Genomic DNA, 17168 nt, shown 5'->3' with positions numbered 1-17168 from the left:
AAAAACCATTCACAACCAAGATGCAATTCATCAGAACCAATAGAAGAAACCAACATGGATGAGACACACAACAGTGTGCTGCAGTTTTTGCGCTGAACTATATCAGAGTTGATTATACAGAAACAGAGTCAGACCAACCTAAAACATCTCATCCTATCGAAAGAAACACCCTCAACCTCCAATATATGGAATACCATCTCCAGCTGACAGTAAGTCCATGTACAAAAGATTTCAGCTGTGCATCATATTATAAATTTATGATCACCTCTAGCCCATGTTCTTCTCCACCAATATCCGGTGCAGTGATGGATAACTGAACAAGGTAAGATTTCTATGTATTCGAAGGGAGGAATTCTGCCCTGCAGTCCGACAGGCACATCCACTAAGCATGACTGTTTAGCAATTTCTTGATGGTACATCTCTTCCATCATCACTCACACCGCACAGAGATGTACTTCTCAGCAAGAGGAGCAGTACTTGCTATTTTGTTCATCAGCGCCTTAAACTGCAAACTACAGTCGCCTCCACTGCAGAGAAAAATTAGCACAGATAAAAAAGGGAGAGTTAGATACCATACAAAAATTACGAGACCAAAAATTATAGACCTCCATGTGAATAACTACAAGGTATTGACGCAAATGAAAGGAATATCACAATTCAACCTAATGCATAAAACTTGACTGTCAAAAGAGCACAACAAAATGGTGTATATAATATATGTATGCACAGGATAAATGTGCACAAGAGACCAAAACAACACCATTAGAAAAGATTGAACAAATCCTAATGGATAAACACGATATGATGCTCTAATCACATTCAGCTACTTGATAGTGACCACTTACAGGAAGAAGATATTTCTTCCTGTAAAACAACACACCCACTTTGATTTTGATTAATGGATAAACAAATATGAACCCATGTATTTGTTGAGCTCTCATGAATGATATTATGGCTGAAATTTTGATGAAGATAATAGGTATTAAATCATAAACCTTATCGACAATAGAACCACATATGGCTCAGATCTAACAGAACTTGTCATTGTATGTCAGAGCATACATATGGAAATATGGGGCACCCATACACACATCACTGGAGATATAATAATTATGTACCAAAGAGAACAAATACATTAAGCAAAATTATCGTGTGATGTGAGTTTAGAGATTTTCTGACCTTATACGGCTCAAGGAAGCAATTGCTCTAAGAGCACTCCGAATCATATCCTCATTACGATCTACCTCTTGTTTCACAGCATCAGTCTTTGGCTTGTGACTAATGGTCTTTTCAAGAGGATTAACCAATGAGTCCAAAACTGCAAGAATTTAAGAAACAATTACAGACTACACTCTCAATCTATTTTTAATAAACTTTCAAGGTGTAGTTTTAATTTTGAAGGCAACCAACCTGCAAGGACAGCAGCAGGACACTTGTCTGCTAGTTTTGACAGAATCAGATGGCAAGGCATCTTGACATCATAATGGTCTGTGAATAATAGAAATTATTATAAGTTAGAATCATAACATGTTGTACCAGAATTCTAGCAAAATGAAGAATATATATATATATATATATATATATATTGCACAAGCCATTCAATTTCATAGAACTGACAATCAGACTGAATGGGAGCAAGTATATGGGATATAAATGTCAGTAACATGATTGGATGTTCCAATGAGAAGTACAAAATTAGCATAATAGGGGGAAGAAGTTTATGTAATATGGGTTATGCTAGCAAGGCACGAGAATGATCATCTAAGATGAGCTACAATCATAAGCAAGTACTAATAATTAGGTTCTTTGAACTGAAAAACAGGCAACATTTTACAAAGAAACATTAGGATATCATTTGCCATCACAATTATGACCACCACCAGTCATCACTCCAGCTCTACCCTCAAACAAGGGCACACAGTAGAAGCAATTAGGATAATTACAAACTAATAGCACGTGATAGTTAGTTCACACTTCACAAATTCAAGCTTCCTAATGCAACTAGATTTTGTGAACATCAAATGATCAAATACATTCTCAAGACTAAACTATTGAGTTTTATAGTGTCTCGATTGTGGATTGTTTTCTTAGTATACTGTACTCACCACTCAAACCGGATATGAGGTGAGGAACAATAAAAGATGATGGATTCACTTGATCAAGACAACTATCCAGCAGCGTGTCCACACATTCAAAAGCTGCTTTTCTGAGTTCAAGACCATCATCTACAACATGCTTGAATGGACCGAGATCAACTGTTCTGATCAATTCTTGCTGAAATGAGCAAAGGATGTCAAACACTGACAAACAAACATCAAAATGAACTCTTCAACATGGTCAGATATTATGGAGCCTAGGAAATAACTGAGTTACACTTTTTATACTTCACAGTTTTCAAACTTCAGAGTAGTTTTCAAACTTTACAAGATTCCACTCCCAAATTCAAATGTCTAATGAGACAGATAAGTTTATTAAAGTTAGAAAAGTCGAACAGAAATTGAACCATACCTTTACCACAGTTTGATCATATAGAAGAGGCAGCAATTCTGGAAGAAGTCCTTTGATTAAATTTGGCTTGTTATGAGCAGCTGTACTCAAAGCAAGAACAGCCGCTCGTCGAACATGCTGCACAGGAACCAGAAAAAGATGAGTATTAATATCAAAGGAACAAAAGACCTGAAACTAATCATGATCAAGGCATCATTACCCTGTCGTTGTCTTTTATTAGCATCAGAAAAGTGGATATCTCAGAGTGTAGAAATTCATCTATTTTTTCAGGTCGTTCGACGATGGCATATTTTACAGCAATTACAACTGTTGCCCTTGTAAATGCCGTTGAGCTGGTTGTGCGTTCCTACAAAAAGCCAAAAGCTTCTACATTACTATCACTGTATAAAAACAAGACTCCGTGACTTAAGAATAGCACAACATGTTTACCTTAAGAGCAGGAATAAGCTTCTTAGGCTCAATTAAAGCAATTTTACCCAAACACTCGGCAACTACATTGCGAACCCCCTCCTCATCACTTTCACAATGGTTAAAAAGCAAGGCTAATATTTTCTCAATGTATGAGTCCTGAAGCTCTCCCTGGCCAGCTTGATCAATAGATTGCCTTGCGATAACCTAAAAGATTGGGGAGAAGCATTTGTTACATATTTAGTACAAACAATAGAGGTTGGCAGAGAAATTCGAGAACAGATCACCTCCTTCAGAGAATGAAGCAAAAGGTACTGCTTCTTCTGTTGATTATCAATTTGATCTAGGATAAATGGCAAATATTTAGACAAATTGCCAACAGCAATATTTCCAAGAGCATAAGATGCTGCAGATTTGATCTCCTCAAAAGGCGATTGGAAGGACTCAATCACAATATTCTCAATGTGTTGATGCATGCTAAGGTCTTTCCTTCGTCCGATTTCCCCAAGACATAGCAAGGCCAAGTGTTGTTTTGCCTGACCAAAAGCAGGAAAAGTGAAAACAGAAGCAATCACTATGATATTCATTGATCAGCAGCAAAACAGCAGCTTGTGTTTGAACTGGCAAACTAAAACTATCCTGACTTACAAGATTAGATAAGAAGTTCAAGACGATTGAGACTCATTATCATCATGAAAATAGCATAAATGGCCGAATATGTGAACTTTGGAATTTTACAGCTCAATGAAAAAGAGAACTTCGGAGTTTTACAGCTCAATGAACTGTCGCTGATGATTGGATGAGCAGGATAAATAATAAATTGAGGAAACAAAAGTTTGTCCAATCTGGTCTAACAGTACTTTCCTACTAATTATAGTTTCATTACATGCTAAGATTTACTAACATTGAAAGACAAGATAAGGAAAAAAAAAAGGAATGATAAAAAGAAAATACCTAATAGTAAAAATAGAATCAAAGGGTAGAAGGACATACAGAACTAGTGCTGCTATCATCTTTCAAAATGCCTTTAAGCATTTCAACTGTAGATGCACATTTCTGATCACCCGCCGCTAGGCAAAGTACAGCAACACATTGTGCAATTGAAAATAGAGCCTGTTTAGCAAGCCCGCCTGACTGTGGTGATGGTTTAGAACTTGAAAGAAGCGAATCTAATAGCGCATCAAAGCTTGTATTTGCTGAATGAACCAATGAAGCAAAAAATCTCTGCAGTGCCTGCAGCAGCAATGATGTCCAAATTTAGTACATGCACATATGAGAAAATCCTAAACTGAAGGTCAAATAACATACCTGTAGTGCTTGCCCTTGCAATAGAGAGCTCCTAATTAATATGAGAGCTTGAGGTAGAACTTTATATCTAACAGTTAGACCAACATTTTGGCTGGAATTTCTGTCAGTCATCATAGTGCAACAAAGCTCCAAAGCAAGAGCGGTCATATGTAGATCCGTATCACTGCCAAAAACATTATGGGTTAGTAATATCCATCTGTAGCAGTCTGATAACTTAGGACTAGACTAGCACAGTGAACTGACCTTATAAGAGCTGAAAGTTCAATAATTATAATTTCATAAGAAGATGATCCAATTTTATCACCATAAGTGACGACTAAGGAGTTCAGTGTCCCCAATGTTGCCTGTCTTAGAGCACGATTAGCCTGCAAAAGAGTAATATAATGACTTTACCAGTATTTAGGTCAATACTAAGTTTTATAATATAACCCCTTTGTCAGCATTTAGGTAAACCCCTTGAAAGTACACCAGTCTGTACCTTACGCAAAAATCCTGTCAACTCTGAAACAACTTGCTCCAATACACATGAGAGATCAACACGAAGAGGTGAGTTAGCAATTACTGCAAATGCCTGTAACAAATAGATATATATGTATCACAGCACACTAAAAGTAGAAAAAAGAAGGAAATAAATGAGCAATATGTGAGCAGCAATGTTACAGAATTTTAGCTACATTACAATAAGATTAAGGTTTTTTAAATGTGTGGAAGAAATATCAAACCTCCTCCCTTCGATGAAAGGTTATGAGTAAGAACAAAATAGTATATATATACTGGAGAAATGAAGACTGTTAGAAAGACATTCATCAACAACATAAACACTCGTAACAGCAGACATAGAATCAGAATGCACAAGAAAAAGCAAAGATATACTACAGCCAATATTGATTCTGAAGACATGAACAGGCAGATTGACACACCTGCACGCACATGCCTGCCCATGTGGGCCTGCATAATGGAGGTATGCATGTACTCTCAACTTAAATATACAACTTTCCAAAATTAAGGAAATTAAATGACAGCAGCAATGGAACTAAGCATCTTAATGTCGAATGCAAAGACACCACAATATGAACCTTCCGCAGGATGAGCAGAAACAACCAAAAGTTGAAGAATTAGAATTCGGAGTACAAAAGCTATAACAGAGACAAAGAAAGAAGAGAGTACCACATTCATATTAGGTATCGTGGCTGATTTACACTAAAATGTTGTTCAATCTACAATTATTATAGCATCATTCAACTTATCTTAACCTACTCATTTCTTCCATTTAACATTTTCACCCAATAACAATTAAATGTTTCTGCAGTATATGTGCATAACTTCTTAGCCATTTGAACTGACCATCACCAACATCAACCAAGTATTGGTAATAGTCTGTGGCATAAGCATCTAGATGAAAAGGATCCATATGGCTGACAACAGATAGTTGAGCCAGCAGAATGCCATTATTGCTGCTGTTATATCTTAGAAGAAATATTTAGAGGACAAAAAGAACTAATATAAGAAGTGAAGACATTTCAAGCACAACAAGCTCACAAACAGTACAAAGGTAAGAAAATTCACCTTCACAGCTGTAAGTCGGGTTATCTCATTACCCATCCGGTCAACAAGTATAGGAAGGCAAGCAGGCAGCTCTCTTTGAAGACTATCACCAAAAGTTGAAATAGCAAGACTCATACAAGATATAGCACACTCTTTAACCTCCTGGTAACAGAGTAGCGTCAGATGTAACAGCAAGCTAGAAAGTCGGTGAGTGCAGTTTGACAAACCTGATCTTGATCTTGATTCGCTAGACGAGCCAAGATAGCATTGTAGATTGGGCCAACATGAGGCCTAAAATCTAGAGAACGTGTCTGCATGACAAATCAGCTTGTCTTAGAAGTTCGCCCAACAATTTTGACAAATGATAAATTGATAAACAAAATATATAACCTCAAAATTAGGACGCAAAACTCGGACTAGCTCCCCACAGACTCGTAAAGCTTCAGCAGTAACCTTATAGTATCTATCTCCAACAGCAGATAACACAGCACTAGAAAGAGCCTGGAAAGGACATTAAGGAACCCATAAGAGGTTGACCATTGTATTGTGTAATAATGACTACGCAATGGCATATGAATGATACTGAGAGGAAATCATCAAGAAATAGTGGGCACTGGGTAACTACAATCAAATTCACAATTGTTCTTTATAAACACTTGTCGGGGAAGAACTTATTCCATTTGAAAAAGGAACATAAGTTGGAAGGAAGCCTTGGATAACCCATTCAGCTGCACTTAATAATGTGACCCCAAAACCTCCAGTTACTTATCAGCCCGTAAAGGGCTCGTACAATTGTAGAGAAGTAAATGGATGCCTGACTGATGAATGAAAAGATAACTTATATAAATAGCAAGTGAGAAATAAAGGTGACAGCCTAATTTCTACTAATATTCCCTATAGACCCTAACAATCAAGATATTGGATACATCTGAGTTGACACAACCATCAGAGCAAATGATGGTGTGCTCAACTGAAAAATGATGTCTTGTAAATCAAACAGCATGTTACAGTAAAACTTCAACAGCCAATGACTCTGTTCTACTTAATAAGCAATCAAAATCATGATTTTGCCATAAAACTTAAGACATATTCCAATTTCAGACAAAGCTTCTAATGAATATCTGATGGGCAAGGACTAGCATTAACACAGCAATGCAAATGGAATGAGATTGATCCATGAGTTAGTGAACCAGTGTAGAAATATACAACCTACACTTAAATACTTCATATAACTGATTCATAAAAGGTATATCTAGGCTGATTATCACTTTTTTCTTGCTTCAATAATCTATCTAGTATTTTAGATTTGCCAAGAGTTGAAATTTACAAATTCATAGATTGAAGATGCATCAACTTAAGGTCAAAGTTGCTGACTGCCCCCTCCTTACACACATTAGTCATGAGCTTAGACTTATCTTATTATGTCATTCAGAAACAATTCTTGCAAAGTGGAAGAATCCTAGACCAAGTGAAAATTTTGCGACAAACCTTGAAACTCTTTCCAACCCAAAGGGGCTGATGGAACTGCAAAAAGAAGAAAGGAAACCCAGTTTGGAGGTGAAGCAAGCATAAGTACAGGGGAGAGCTGAGAAGACTGTCAAAACCTTTGTACTATTAATATATGAGGGCTCAGGAGTCTAATATCTATCCATTCAGTTTTACTCTTTTTCCAATGATTTCCAATATGGGACAATTCTCTTACATGTGATGTTCAATTGTTTAAGTGCCTGATTTGCACATTCTCTTACATGTGATGCTCAATTGTTTAAGTGCCTGATTTGCACACGACAGTATTCATATATCATAATTCACTTGCTCAAAGGAAACCAATTAATTCCCTACCTTGCTTATCCTCTATCGTGAATCAACTTAACATCACTTGCATTATGATTATAGTTTAATATGCAGGAAGCAAATCTAAATGGGAATCTCACACCAAATGTTCTAAGATCTGTACATGCTGTTTCATTTCTACACTTACAAGTTAGATAAGAAGTCACCAAAATCTGCTCAGAAGATGAGGACTGTAGCACTATGCACTAAAACATAATGTCTGAATGTAGGGAAATTTCATTTCACGCCCTACATTTTAAAAGAAAATACAATTCACACTTACATTATTATGATTTACCAATTAAGTCCTGTGATTGTAAGTTTTGGCCCCCAAAAGCATGGCATGGTCTGCTATATGAGGCATTCATTCTGATAAAAACATGTTCATTTCAATTTTATTTTGATTTGGCTATAGAAAAATAACCTTTTAGGTCAGGCTAAGATTCAGTATTCTTTACATTAGTTTAGACTGAGGTTATTCTGACTATTTGCATTTCCAAAAAAAAAACTCAAGGGGCTACTTGATAAAGAATAAGATCATAGAAAAATGAAATTATATTCATCGCCAAGATAGATTATACTTAATTACACAAAGACACCATTGAATTTTGCACAATGACAGGACGAAATATTTCGTACCTGAATGTATGGGTGAAAAACGGAAGGTGTATGAGAAGCCATAACTAATCTTGTAAATACAAGAGCTTCAATCTTTAAATTTGAAGTAGATGATTTATCCTGACAAAACAAAAAGAATATTAGAAATAATATAGCAGTGTCTCTGCAAGACATAAGGCCTCATTTTAGCACAAGGGAACAACTTACATTCAAGGCCTTTTCAATCCCAGAAACAAGTGAGCCAATGTGCTCGGCAAGGCAGTCCGGTAAGACAACCACGAGTTCTTTCAACACTGAGAATGCTCCAACCTGAAGGTACAGAATGGAAAGAACACAATTACCATACCAAAAGACCAGCAGAACAAAAAGAACAAAAGCGGAATCCTACCTTTGTCTTAACAGATTTTTCACGGAGCTGTCTGTTAACAGATTTGATGATTTTTGGCACTTCTTGATTCAATAGCCATCTGGGGCTGCAACCATGAGAAAACTGATAAGTAATGCATGAAACTTTACTTACTTTACAAAAATAACAATTACACAATAAAACAAAATTCTTTCTTAGAAAAAGAATGAGATTTGAGCCATTTCTCTAATTATCTGTATACATATAATTCACTTGATTACAGTTAAGCATCATCAAAGTTCTAGTAACACAGTTCTTGCACTCTTGCAATCAATCTAATATCATGAATAGATTCTAAGTCAGATATCAAGACGACAATACGACATGATATAGCTTATATGAAGTGCCAAAATACCAGTCTAATAAGTGCTTAAATTGTATAGGCTGATTACTTGCCTTGACTCATTAATGTCAATTTGTCCCTTTGTTACATTCCCAGTTTGCCGTAACAACTCAATGAATGTACTGAAAACGTCCATCTGGAGTTACAGAAGGCTTAATAAGATTTTAAAAACAAGTATTAATCCTAGTACTGGATCTGGTAAATTCAAACCGGCAATACCTTTACATTCTCTTCTCTTTCTCTAAATCTTTCTATTAACTTCGGGCAAGCCTGTATTACAAACAAAAAGTCAAAGCCTAAGATTTCACGAATCACACCGATGTCCCCAACACAAGGATAGGTGTGCTCATTCATTTAGAAAGAACGAGAATACAAAGGTTGAGATGTAAATAGTATTTAACCAATGAAAGCAAAACTGCTAGCTAATGGCATAAGACAAGAACTAGTTAATCAAAACTTAAAATGAAGAACCTAGTCACAAGTCATAATGAGCCATCAATTCCTCAATATATTAAGCAGTAAAAAAATAATTTGAAAATATCTGACATGCCTCCAGATACATCTTAGAAAGCATCTCTGGGCGAGAAACAATGATTGCAGATAAGCACTTTGCAGCTGCCCTTCGAACTTTCCAACTAGCATCCTCATCATCAGTGTACTCATTTGCACTATCACTGCCAGAAATTGTTATATATGATGCAATCAAATATAGGAAATGGTTAAAAGCTACCCCATAAGTATCTAATCAACATACTCATCCTCCTCCTCATGTCCTTCATTATCAGTATCCTCCTCCATGTTGTCAGTGAAATTCGGGTCATAGCTCATGTATTCTAAACTAAGATTCAGAATGTCCTCACAATATGAAGATATATCTCGAGGACACCGAAGTAGGAAACTCTCCAGTGCCTGCAAGTAATTAGAGGAGTACAAAATTTGTTAATCTTCAAGAGAAATTCAACAAAAAATTCAACTTCTTATTCTACTAGTATATTTATCACGCAAAACTCATAAATACACAATTTTAGATCATAAATTACCAAAAATTACCTGCAAACTACATTCACGAAGTTCTTCATCAGTTTCTGATGCATTAGTGCAGTAGTTTATGAGCAAAGGAACAGTTTCGCCAAGGTATGGCGCAAAACGGTATCCAACAGAACGACTGCAACAACATAAAATCACTATAATTTCCCTTAATGTTGAAATATACTTGTCAATGGAGAAATGAGATCGAGCTGAATTAAGGTAAGAATATGCAGAACAAAAAAAAAACCAAACCATCAAAATATTTGCAATCTCATCCCATATAATCTGACAATACCACCAACAAGTTTATGTTCTCTCTCAAATTGTCAACATAATTCCATCAATCTTTACAGACTGTAATGCATTGGCCACAGTAGGGTGGCAACTTCAACAGAAAGTTAAAAGGATGTGAATGGCAAGGGTACTTATAGCATTCTCAAAACACACACAGATATATATATATATATATATATATATATATATATATATATATATACACACACACATATGCACGTGTGCTTAGATGTATATATGTATATAAAATTAGTTATATATAAAGAAATTCCAGATGAGGCTCTACTTCACACTAAAATGGAAGATAGTCCGGTGGCCCTCCATAGTCTACAAATAAAATTAAATATACAATCTGTCTTAATCGGATATGTACAACAAAGAGAACACTTGTGCCCAAAACTGAAGGAAGCATCGTGCTTAGCGCACCCTAATAGGACTAGCAAGCTCGCAGCTTAAGCCACTTCACCAAAATTGATTTACTCTAAATGTAATGGAATGATGCAAAAGACATTTAATGTGGACACTACTATTCATCACGTTTATTCTCTTGGGTACAAAAGGGCTGCACCCATAGCCCTTTAACTTGATGAGAGTTTTGACTAGCCTTATAGGGCTATTCTCGTCTTTTATTTTTTACTTTGTTTTGCCTATATAAAAATTGTAATTCTCTTTTATTGGTTAATGAATATCTTGAGAATTTTCACATATTGAGTGTTTGCTAATGGATTCCAACGTCGATGTCCAACATTCCAGTTGGAGGATTTTTCGGATTTGATTATTTTTCCTACTTGTTCTTCTCAAATCTATAATCGAGAAGTTGTCTTGCATCAACATCCCATAAGTATAAAATAAGGGATTTTTTTATTTTGGAGAAAATAACTATTTGCTGCTGGGAACAAAAAACTCTCTCTCAAGGACCATAATGTTATAAGGAGAAGGGCACTACAGTACCACAATCACATATCAAGGGAAAAGGAGATAGAGTAAGTGAAGATTCTCAGTTATTGAGGTAGTGCTCCCTGATACACACCACGGCATCAGATGAGCTTGTGTAGCCTGCCTGCCCTCTCTATTAAAATATTTTAATTTCATTACAACAGGCTGCCAGAATATGATATGTTGCCAACACAATGCGGAAGGGTTGTCATGTTAAGTATTATCTCATGTCACTATCAATGACAAGCAGTTGACTGAGACGTACTTTCAAGAACATAAGTAAAGAGGATATTCAAGGTAAAATGTATAGCATGAGTGTGTATAGAGCATAATAAAGCACCTATACCACATAGAAAGATAATCCAGAACATTCTATTCTTTGAGATGTTCCAACTAAGAAACATACCTTAAAGCTCCAATCATTTGGATGTTTGTTCGGGTTATTTCTGGTTTTGTACTCTTGTTGTTTAAAAAATAAACAACTTCAGAGGTGGCCTTAGCCAATAGGTCATCTGACAAATTTGAGGCAAGCAATGCTGCAAGGTCAAGAGGTACAATCATTAATATCAGCTAAACAATGTCAGTACATAGCAAGAAACAATAGGCACAACATTAATGCACAGATAATGAAATACAAATATTCAGTGTCCACAATAATATGCAAGCAACGATTTAGTATGCTAAATAACATATTCAGCTTACCTATACAAGAAATTGACTTTTTCCTGACACTGGCTTGGTTGGAAGTTAACTGGGACAAAAGTGCTTTCAACATTTCCTCGTGATCTTTTGTGATCAAATTGCCAAATCTATGGAGCACATCGCATAATATATCAAGACATTCACACTTAATTTCAGTACTTCTACCCTGTGAATGGCAGAAGAAATTTAGATGTCAAAGATATGCAGAAATAAATGAATACTAAATATTAAAGCTAAAAGGAGGCATCATTTTTAACACATAAACTTCAGTAAACTTATAAAGTAACAATTTAATACCAAATAAATATCCAAACAGAGAGAGATACATGCATTATGAGATAACGAATATATATTTCACGAGCATGTCATTCAAAAACATGTAAAACCAATAAAATTTGTAATAATAAGAAAAGGAATTTTCTTACGCGGATCAAAGTTGTAAAAATAGAAAAAAAAACATTGCCCAAAAAAGAAAAATCACTTGAACCTAAGAAAATACATACACCTGGATAGCCACAGAAATGGAAGTGCTCGTTCCCATTTCTAAACCCCAAAAATAACGAAGAAAGAAAGGATACATGACGTTTGAATGCAGGCGTGCAGAACAGTGTGAGTAGAATTAGCATCTAAAATTTCATCAATAATAAGGCAACTTCAGCGGATACAACATAATAAGTATGTGCCATATTACCAGCAGATAGCATAAGAATAAGTTTCTTGATTAAACAAGTGTTGGCGATGAGAATTATGAATCAATATATTGAAAGACGGCCAATGATTTGTAGCTATGCCAAAGCGGAAGGAGAGCGCTAAGACAGTGAGATTTTTTAATATATAAAAAATTAAAAATAATTATGTTTAATATTAATATATAAAAAAATTAATAGTGCAATTCAGAACCAGAACAATAAAAGATCACAATTCACAAGTATGTATGCGTATTTTTACTAATGGCTCTAAAATAATGGCTTAAAAACATGTTCAAGTTCATAAATATGTATACTCCATCATGTAAAATAATAAATTGCTCAAGGGCGCGTATACATATTTTATTAATGGCTTAATGCACATGATGGAGCACATAGCCTTTTACAAGCTAGTGAGGAGAGCCAAAAAGAAAGAGAAGGAAGAGGTGGTTTCCAACGTTAGAGAGGCAAAAGAAAGAAGAAAAATCATGTGCCAATGCCCTGCTGTCAAAAAGGAAATGGTGGTTCCAACGTCAGAGAGAGAAAAAGAAGAAGAAGAGTCATCTGCCATTGCTTCGCTGTCGATGCTTCACCATACTACCACTTGCCATCAGTCGAGAGAGAAAGCAATCGAGAGTGGAGGCATCATCGAGAGAGGAGAGCCCTTAAGTGCTCGGGTTCAAATTGAGGGAAGAGGAACGGAGTGGAGGATTGGGATTTTTTTTCAAAAAAAAAAAAAAAAAAAGATTTAGTTCTAAAACCCGTTAAACTGTTGCCCAAGACTAAATCCGACATGTCCAGGCCAAAGACTATTTTGCTGCTGCATTTGCACTGTGCAGGGCGGCTGACAAGGCTGACGCCACAGACACCTTTCAAAATATTGTTATGAATCTAAAAGGGATAAAGACAATAAGAAGCTTGTGAACCTTGACAAGTCCAAAAGAATCATAAACATGTCCATAAACTCATAATCATTTATTGTCATGGTTTCCTTTGTTGAGAAGAAAATCTCGAAGTGTTTGGATCAAAAGAAGAAAAAGTAGCAAATTTAATTGCAAAGCATTCAAGATAGATGTTGCAATGAAGTTCAACAAGACAGTCAGCCTTTACATGAGCTTGTGACAGGGATGAAGCCCTGGACAATCAGGAACAGTAATATCAATCAGATAATACAGCTCTTCAAACTCCAAAGGACTAAAAGTTTGCATAAATGAGACCTACCAACACAACAAGGAAGGAAGCTGACATACAGTACTCATGCCCATTAGCAGGAATAACAATAGTTTTTACAGGAAAATGTAAAGCAAAGGAGGTAAGGCTGTCAAGATTCAGAAAGCAAATGCATTTATATGACTTTGAGAAGAAAGGTTTCTAGGACCCAAATCTTCATCCCTTCTTTCGATTAATGTGTGCTGTAAGTAATAAAGTAATAGCAACAACATTATTCCAAAGAGCAATAAAATAGTAAAATAAATAAACAATTCCAAAAAAATAAGCAGATTAGCCACCTTTTCCACTAGTATTAACCAAGATGCCGTATAGTCAACAAGGAATCCTATAGTTGACATGCACATTCTATGGAATGACACTAGACAAACACAATCAATCATTCAAGTGAAGCTTATATGAGAAAAGAAAAAGTAAAGAAAGGGAGAGAAAACAGTAAGAATTAGGATGTGAAACAAAGTAAATGAAAATTAGTCATCCTAGTCATTGAGGCATGAATACATGAATCTAATATACTAATCAGAGCATGTTGTTTGGGTGCTGAAGGAAAATGCAAGAACTTACAGGACTAGTAACGCCCTTGATTAATTCAGGGGCAAGAGCAAGTAGAATTCTTTGAGCAAGAGTTGTTGTAGTAACTTCTGATATGATAGTCTTCAGAGCTATACTAGCAATATCGCGATGCTGATCCTTACCATTTAGCAGTTTATCACAGAGCTTGTTCGTCATTTCCAGGATCCTATCCTCGCTAACCTTCTTGACAAGTGGAGCCAAGCTACAAAAGGAGAGAGAAAAAGAGCAAGAAGTCAATTAAAAGGACTCACTAAAATGAGACAATTATGTACAACTCCAAATCAAAAAGAAGAAGGAAGACATAGCAGAGAAAAATTTACTATCTTTCCCATCATATACAACTCCAAATCATTCCAAGTAATACAAATAAAACCTTACCATTTCGAAGAAAAACAAAAGATTTAAGGAGAGCACATCAAGCTTGCATATTTGAGGGCAAATATGTTACTATATATGTTAATGAGGGACAGTTGTCACTGCACGAATTTTCCAAATAGTTTTAACATTCATGAACTTCCAAAGATGCAAATGCAAATGAAAGTCCATTACTGCAAATAGATGTGTAGCATCCAAAAGATGGCATTATGAATTAATAAATATCAGTCAACAAAGAGGTATAGAACAGAAAAAATTGTGATCAGCAGGGGACAGACCATTTCACAGCTAAACCAGAGACATCTCCTGCAGCATCTTCGAGCTGTTGAAGAACAGTAGACGATAACTTCATCTCTAGATCAGCATCAGCTTTAAAACCCTCTTTGTTCAATTCATTAAGTAAATCTGAGGTAGCCATGTATCTATAATCTTTATCCTTGCCAGTCATCTGACAAAAGTTCATTAAGAATCAACATGAAACATCATGGAAAATAGGTATCTCAGTAACATTACTTAATTATTTTGCCAGAATGCTTAGCTTAGCTTAGCTTACCTTTTCCAAGATGGTGTTTATGTTCATATTTGCCATCATTTCCAGGTTTTGCTCTCACCAAGTTGCTTATGCAATCTAGAACCCTTATTATTCCTACAGGAAAAGAAAAAAGGAAATATTAGAAGACATTGGAGATATTTATACATATACGAAATGTGAAGACTTATTGTAGAAGGAAAAAAATCCAACAAAGGAAGCATAAGAGAAGATAGAGTAAGCCGAAATATTGAACAGAAAGCTCCCCGAATCCCTTTTAACCACAAATAACCTATAATACTATGCTAAATCGGAGAACCTCCTACAATAACCGACCAATCTGGGAACCTCTTAAAATGACGACCGAACCCAAGATCGTTTTCTTGAAAATGTTTAGCCAGGGACTGCTCGCTAGGACTTTCTTGATATAGTAAAGAACTGATCGAACCCATACTACCGGAAATTTGACGAAGTGTTCAGAAAAACCTCCACAGCTTGCACAGTGAAAGAGAAGCGAGTAGGACAATTACTTGGAACTTCGAGATGCCGATCTTGATGACGAGGCAAGGCGTGGGCTCCGGAGATTTCGCCAAGATCCGGTTCTGTATTTGAGAAAACGAGAAAGATGATAGAGATGGGGCGAGAAAGAGAGAGAGAATAGGAGGGAGAGAGAGGAGATTGCTGCTGGTTGAGGTGATCGGAGAAAGCGAGCAAAAGAGAGAAGGGGAGGAGGAAGAGGAGGGGTGGGAAGGCTGTTTAGGTTTTTACATTCGGGGGTGTTGGACACGTGCGGTGAGCGTGCTCTAAGGAAATGGAGCTATCTTTTGACTGGTGCTACAAATTTTGACTCTAACAAGCTAGTCCAGCTTTTAATCGGGTTGAGATTTAGTTTTATCAGGGTTTGAGTAGCAAAGGAGTCACTTCATCTTACCCGTTTAATAATTGAATTGTGTTCCAATTTAGATTTGTGACTCATTTTGACATGATTAAATACATGGTTCAGATTGGGTCAGCCTATTAACCTGACAGTATATATTAATATCTAGTGTTCTCCCTTAGATTATGTCAATATAGATAATAAGTAGCTAAGCGAGCTCACATGGCCTACCATGATGCCAACTATGGCTAATTTTGTGCGGAGAAATGGTGAATTTGGACGATAGACTCCAAACTCAGCTAAGAGTCTCTCTGTATATTTTTGGATAAACTATATTTGACTTCTTAATTAGCTTATTCTTTCAAATAAGCTATTGGTTTGTTTGCGGAAAACGTTTAACTCCAGAAGAATAATAACACACGACAACAAAGACAGTCAAAAAACCAAAAGTTAAAACATCATTTTATGCCAAATTAATGAAAATAAATGGAAAATGAAGCAACAAGAAAAGAGAAAAGAAGAAATAAATAGCTCGTGGTTACTTCCTAACTAGCCGATTCCAAAATTGAAGTATTATGCATCATATGAAACCAACATTTTGAATAGAGCAAGAGAAATTTCATCAAAACTCATTTTTTTTATTAATATCTCGAAAGAGTAAACCTCACGTCATTCGCAACTCTCGCCACATCCTTCTTGGAAAACGCCCCCAATGGATCTCCTCTTGCCATCAACAATTGGGATCCCTGATACAAGTCCAAAATGATGTTCAATCTATGCTAGCATCTGCTCCAGAGTTGCTGTCCGCACCGGCTTCAACATTGCCTCTCTCAACACCGTCGTTGGTTTGCTCTGTAACAAGATCCGAGAAATCCAAACAAGAATCTAGATATAAATAAGAATGAGAGAGTAGGCATCGTACTTCTCTTTTGTTACTCTAGCAAAAAATAATACCAAACTATATCTTATCT

General features: G+C 36.0%; 1 protein-coding gene across 3 annotated transcripts; it reads right to left on the bottom strand.

The window, feature by feature from the left end:
- Positions 1-55: 55 nt before the first annotated feature.
- Positions 56-15991, bottom strand: LOC140784365 (cullin-associated NEDD8-dissociated protein 1). Of its 3 annotated transcripts, none has more exons than XM_073131731.1 (29): positions 15851-15991; positions 15345-15437; positions 15070-15239; positions 14408-14618; positions 11931-12096; positions 11635-11764; positions 10020-10134; positions 9724-9878; positions 9520-9643; positions 9189-9239; positions 9023-9105; positions 8609-8693; positions 8428-8529; positions 8242-8340; positions 6160-6270; positions 5997-6080; positions 5791-5931; positions 4703-4795; positions 4468-4589; positions 4225-4387; positions 3910-4149; positions 3204-3452; positions 2938-3123; positions 2708-2854; positions 2509-2625; positions 2106-2274; positions 1411-1488; positions 1180-1318; positions 56-527 (listed from the first exon to the last, which is right to left on the bottom strand). In XM_073131731.1, exons 2-29 carry the CDS (start codon positions 15381-15383, stop codon positions 431-433), a joined length of 3666 nt encoding a protein of 1221 aa, XP_072987832.1. In that variant the 5' UTR covers positions 15384-15437; positions 15851-15991; the 3' UTR covers positions 56-430. The 3 variants fall into 3 exon arrangements, with proteins under 3 accessions (XP_072987832.1, XP_072987833.1, XP_072987834.1); XM_073131732.1 differs by lacking the exon at positions 15851-15991 and adding an exon at positions 15778-15795; XM_073131733.1 differs by lacking the exons at positions 15070-15239; positions 15345-15437; positions 15851-15991 and having other exon boundaries at positions 14539-14611.
- Between the last annotated feature and the right edge of the window lie 1177 nt (positions 15992-17168).

This window comes from Typha latifolia, chromosome 3, assembly GCF_019914945.1.
Source record: "Typha latifolia isolate L0001 chromosome 3, TyphaL0001v2, whole genome shotgun sequence".
NCBI classification, from domain to species: Eukaryota; Viridiplantae; Streptophyta; class Magnoliopsida; order Poales; family Typhaceae; genus Typha; species Typha latifolia.
This window is presented reverse-complemented; position numbering and strand designations above follow the sequence as displayed.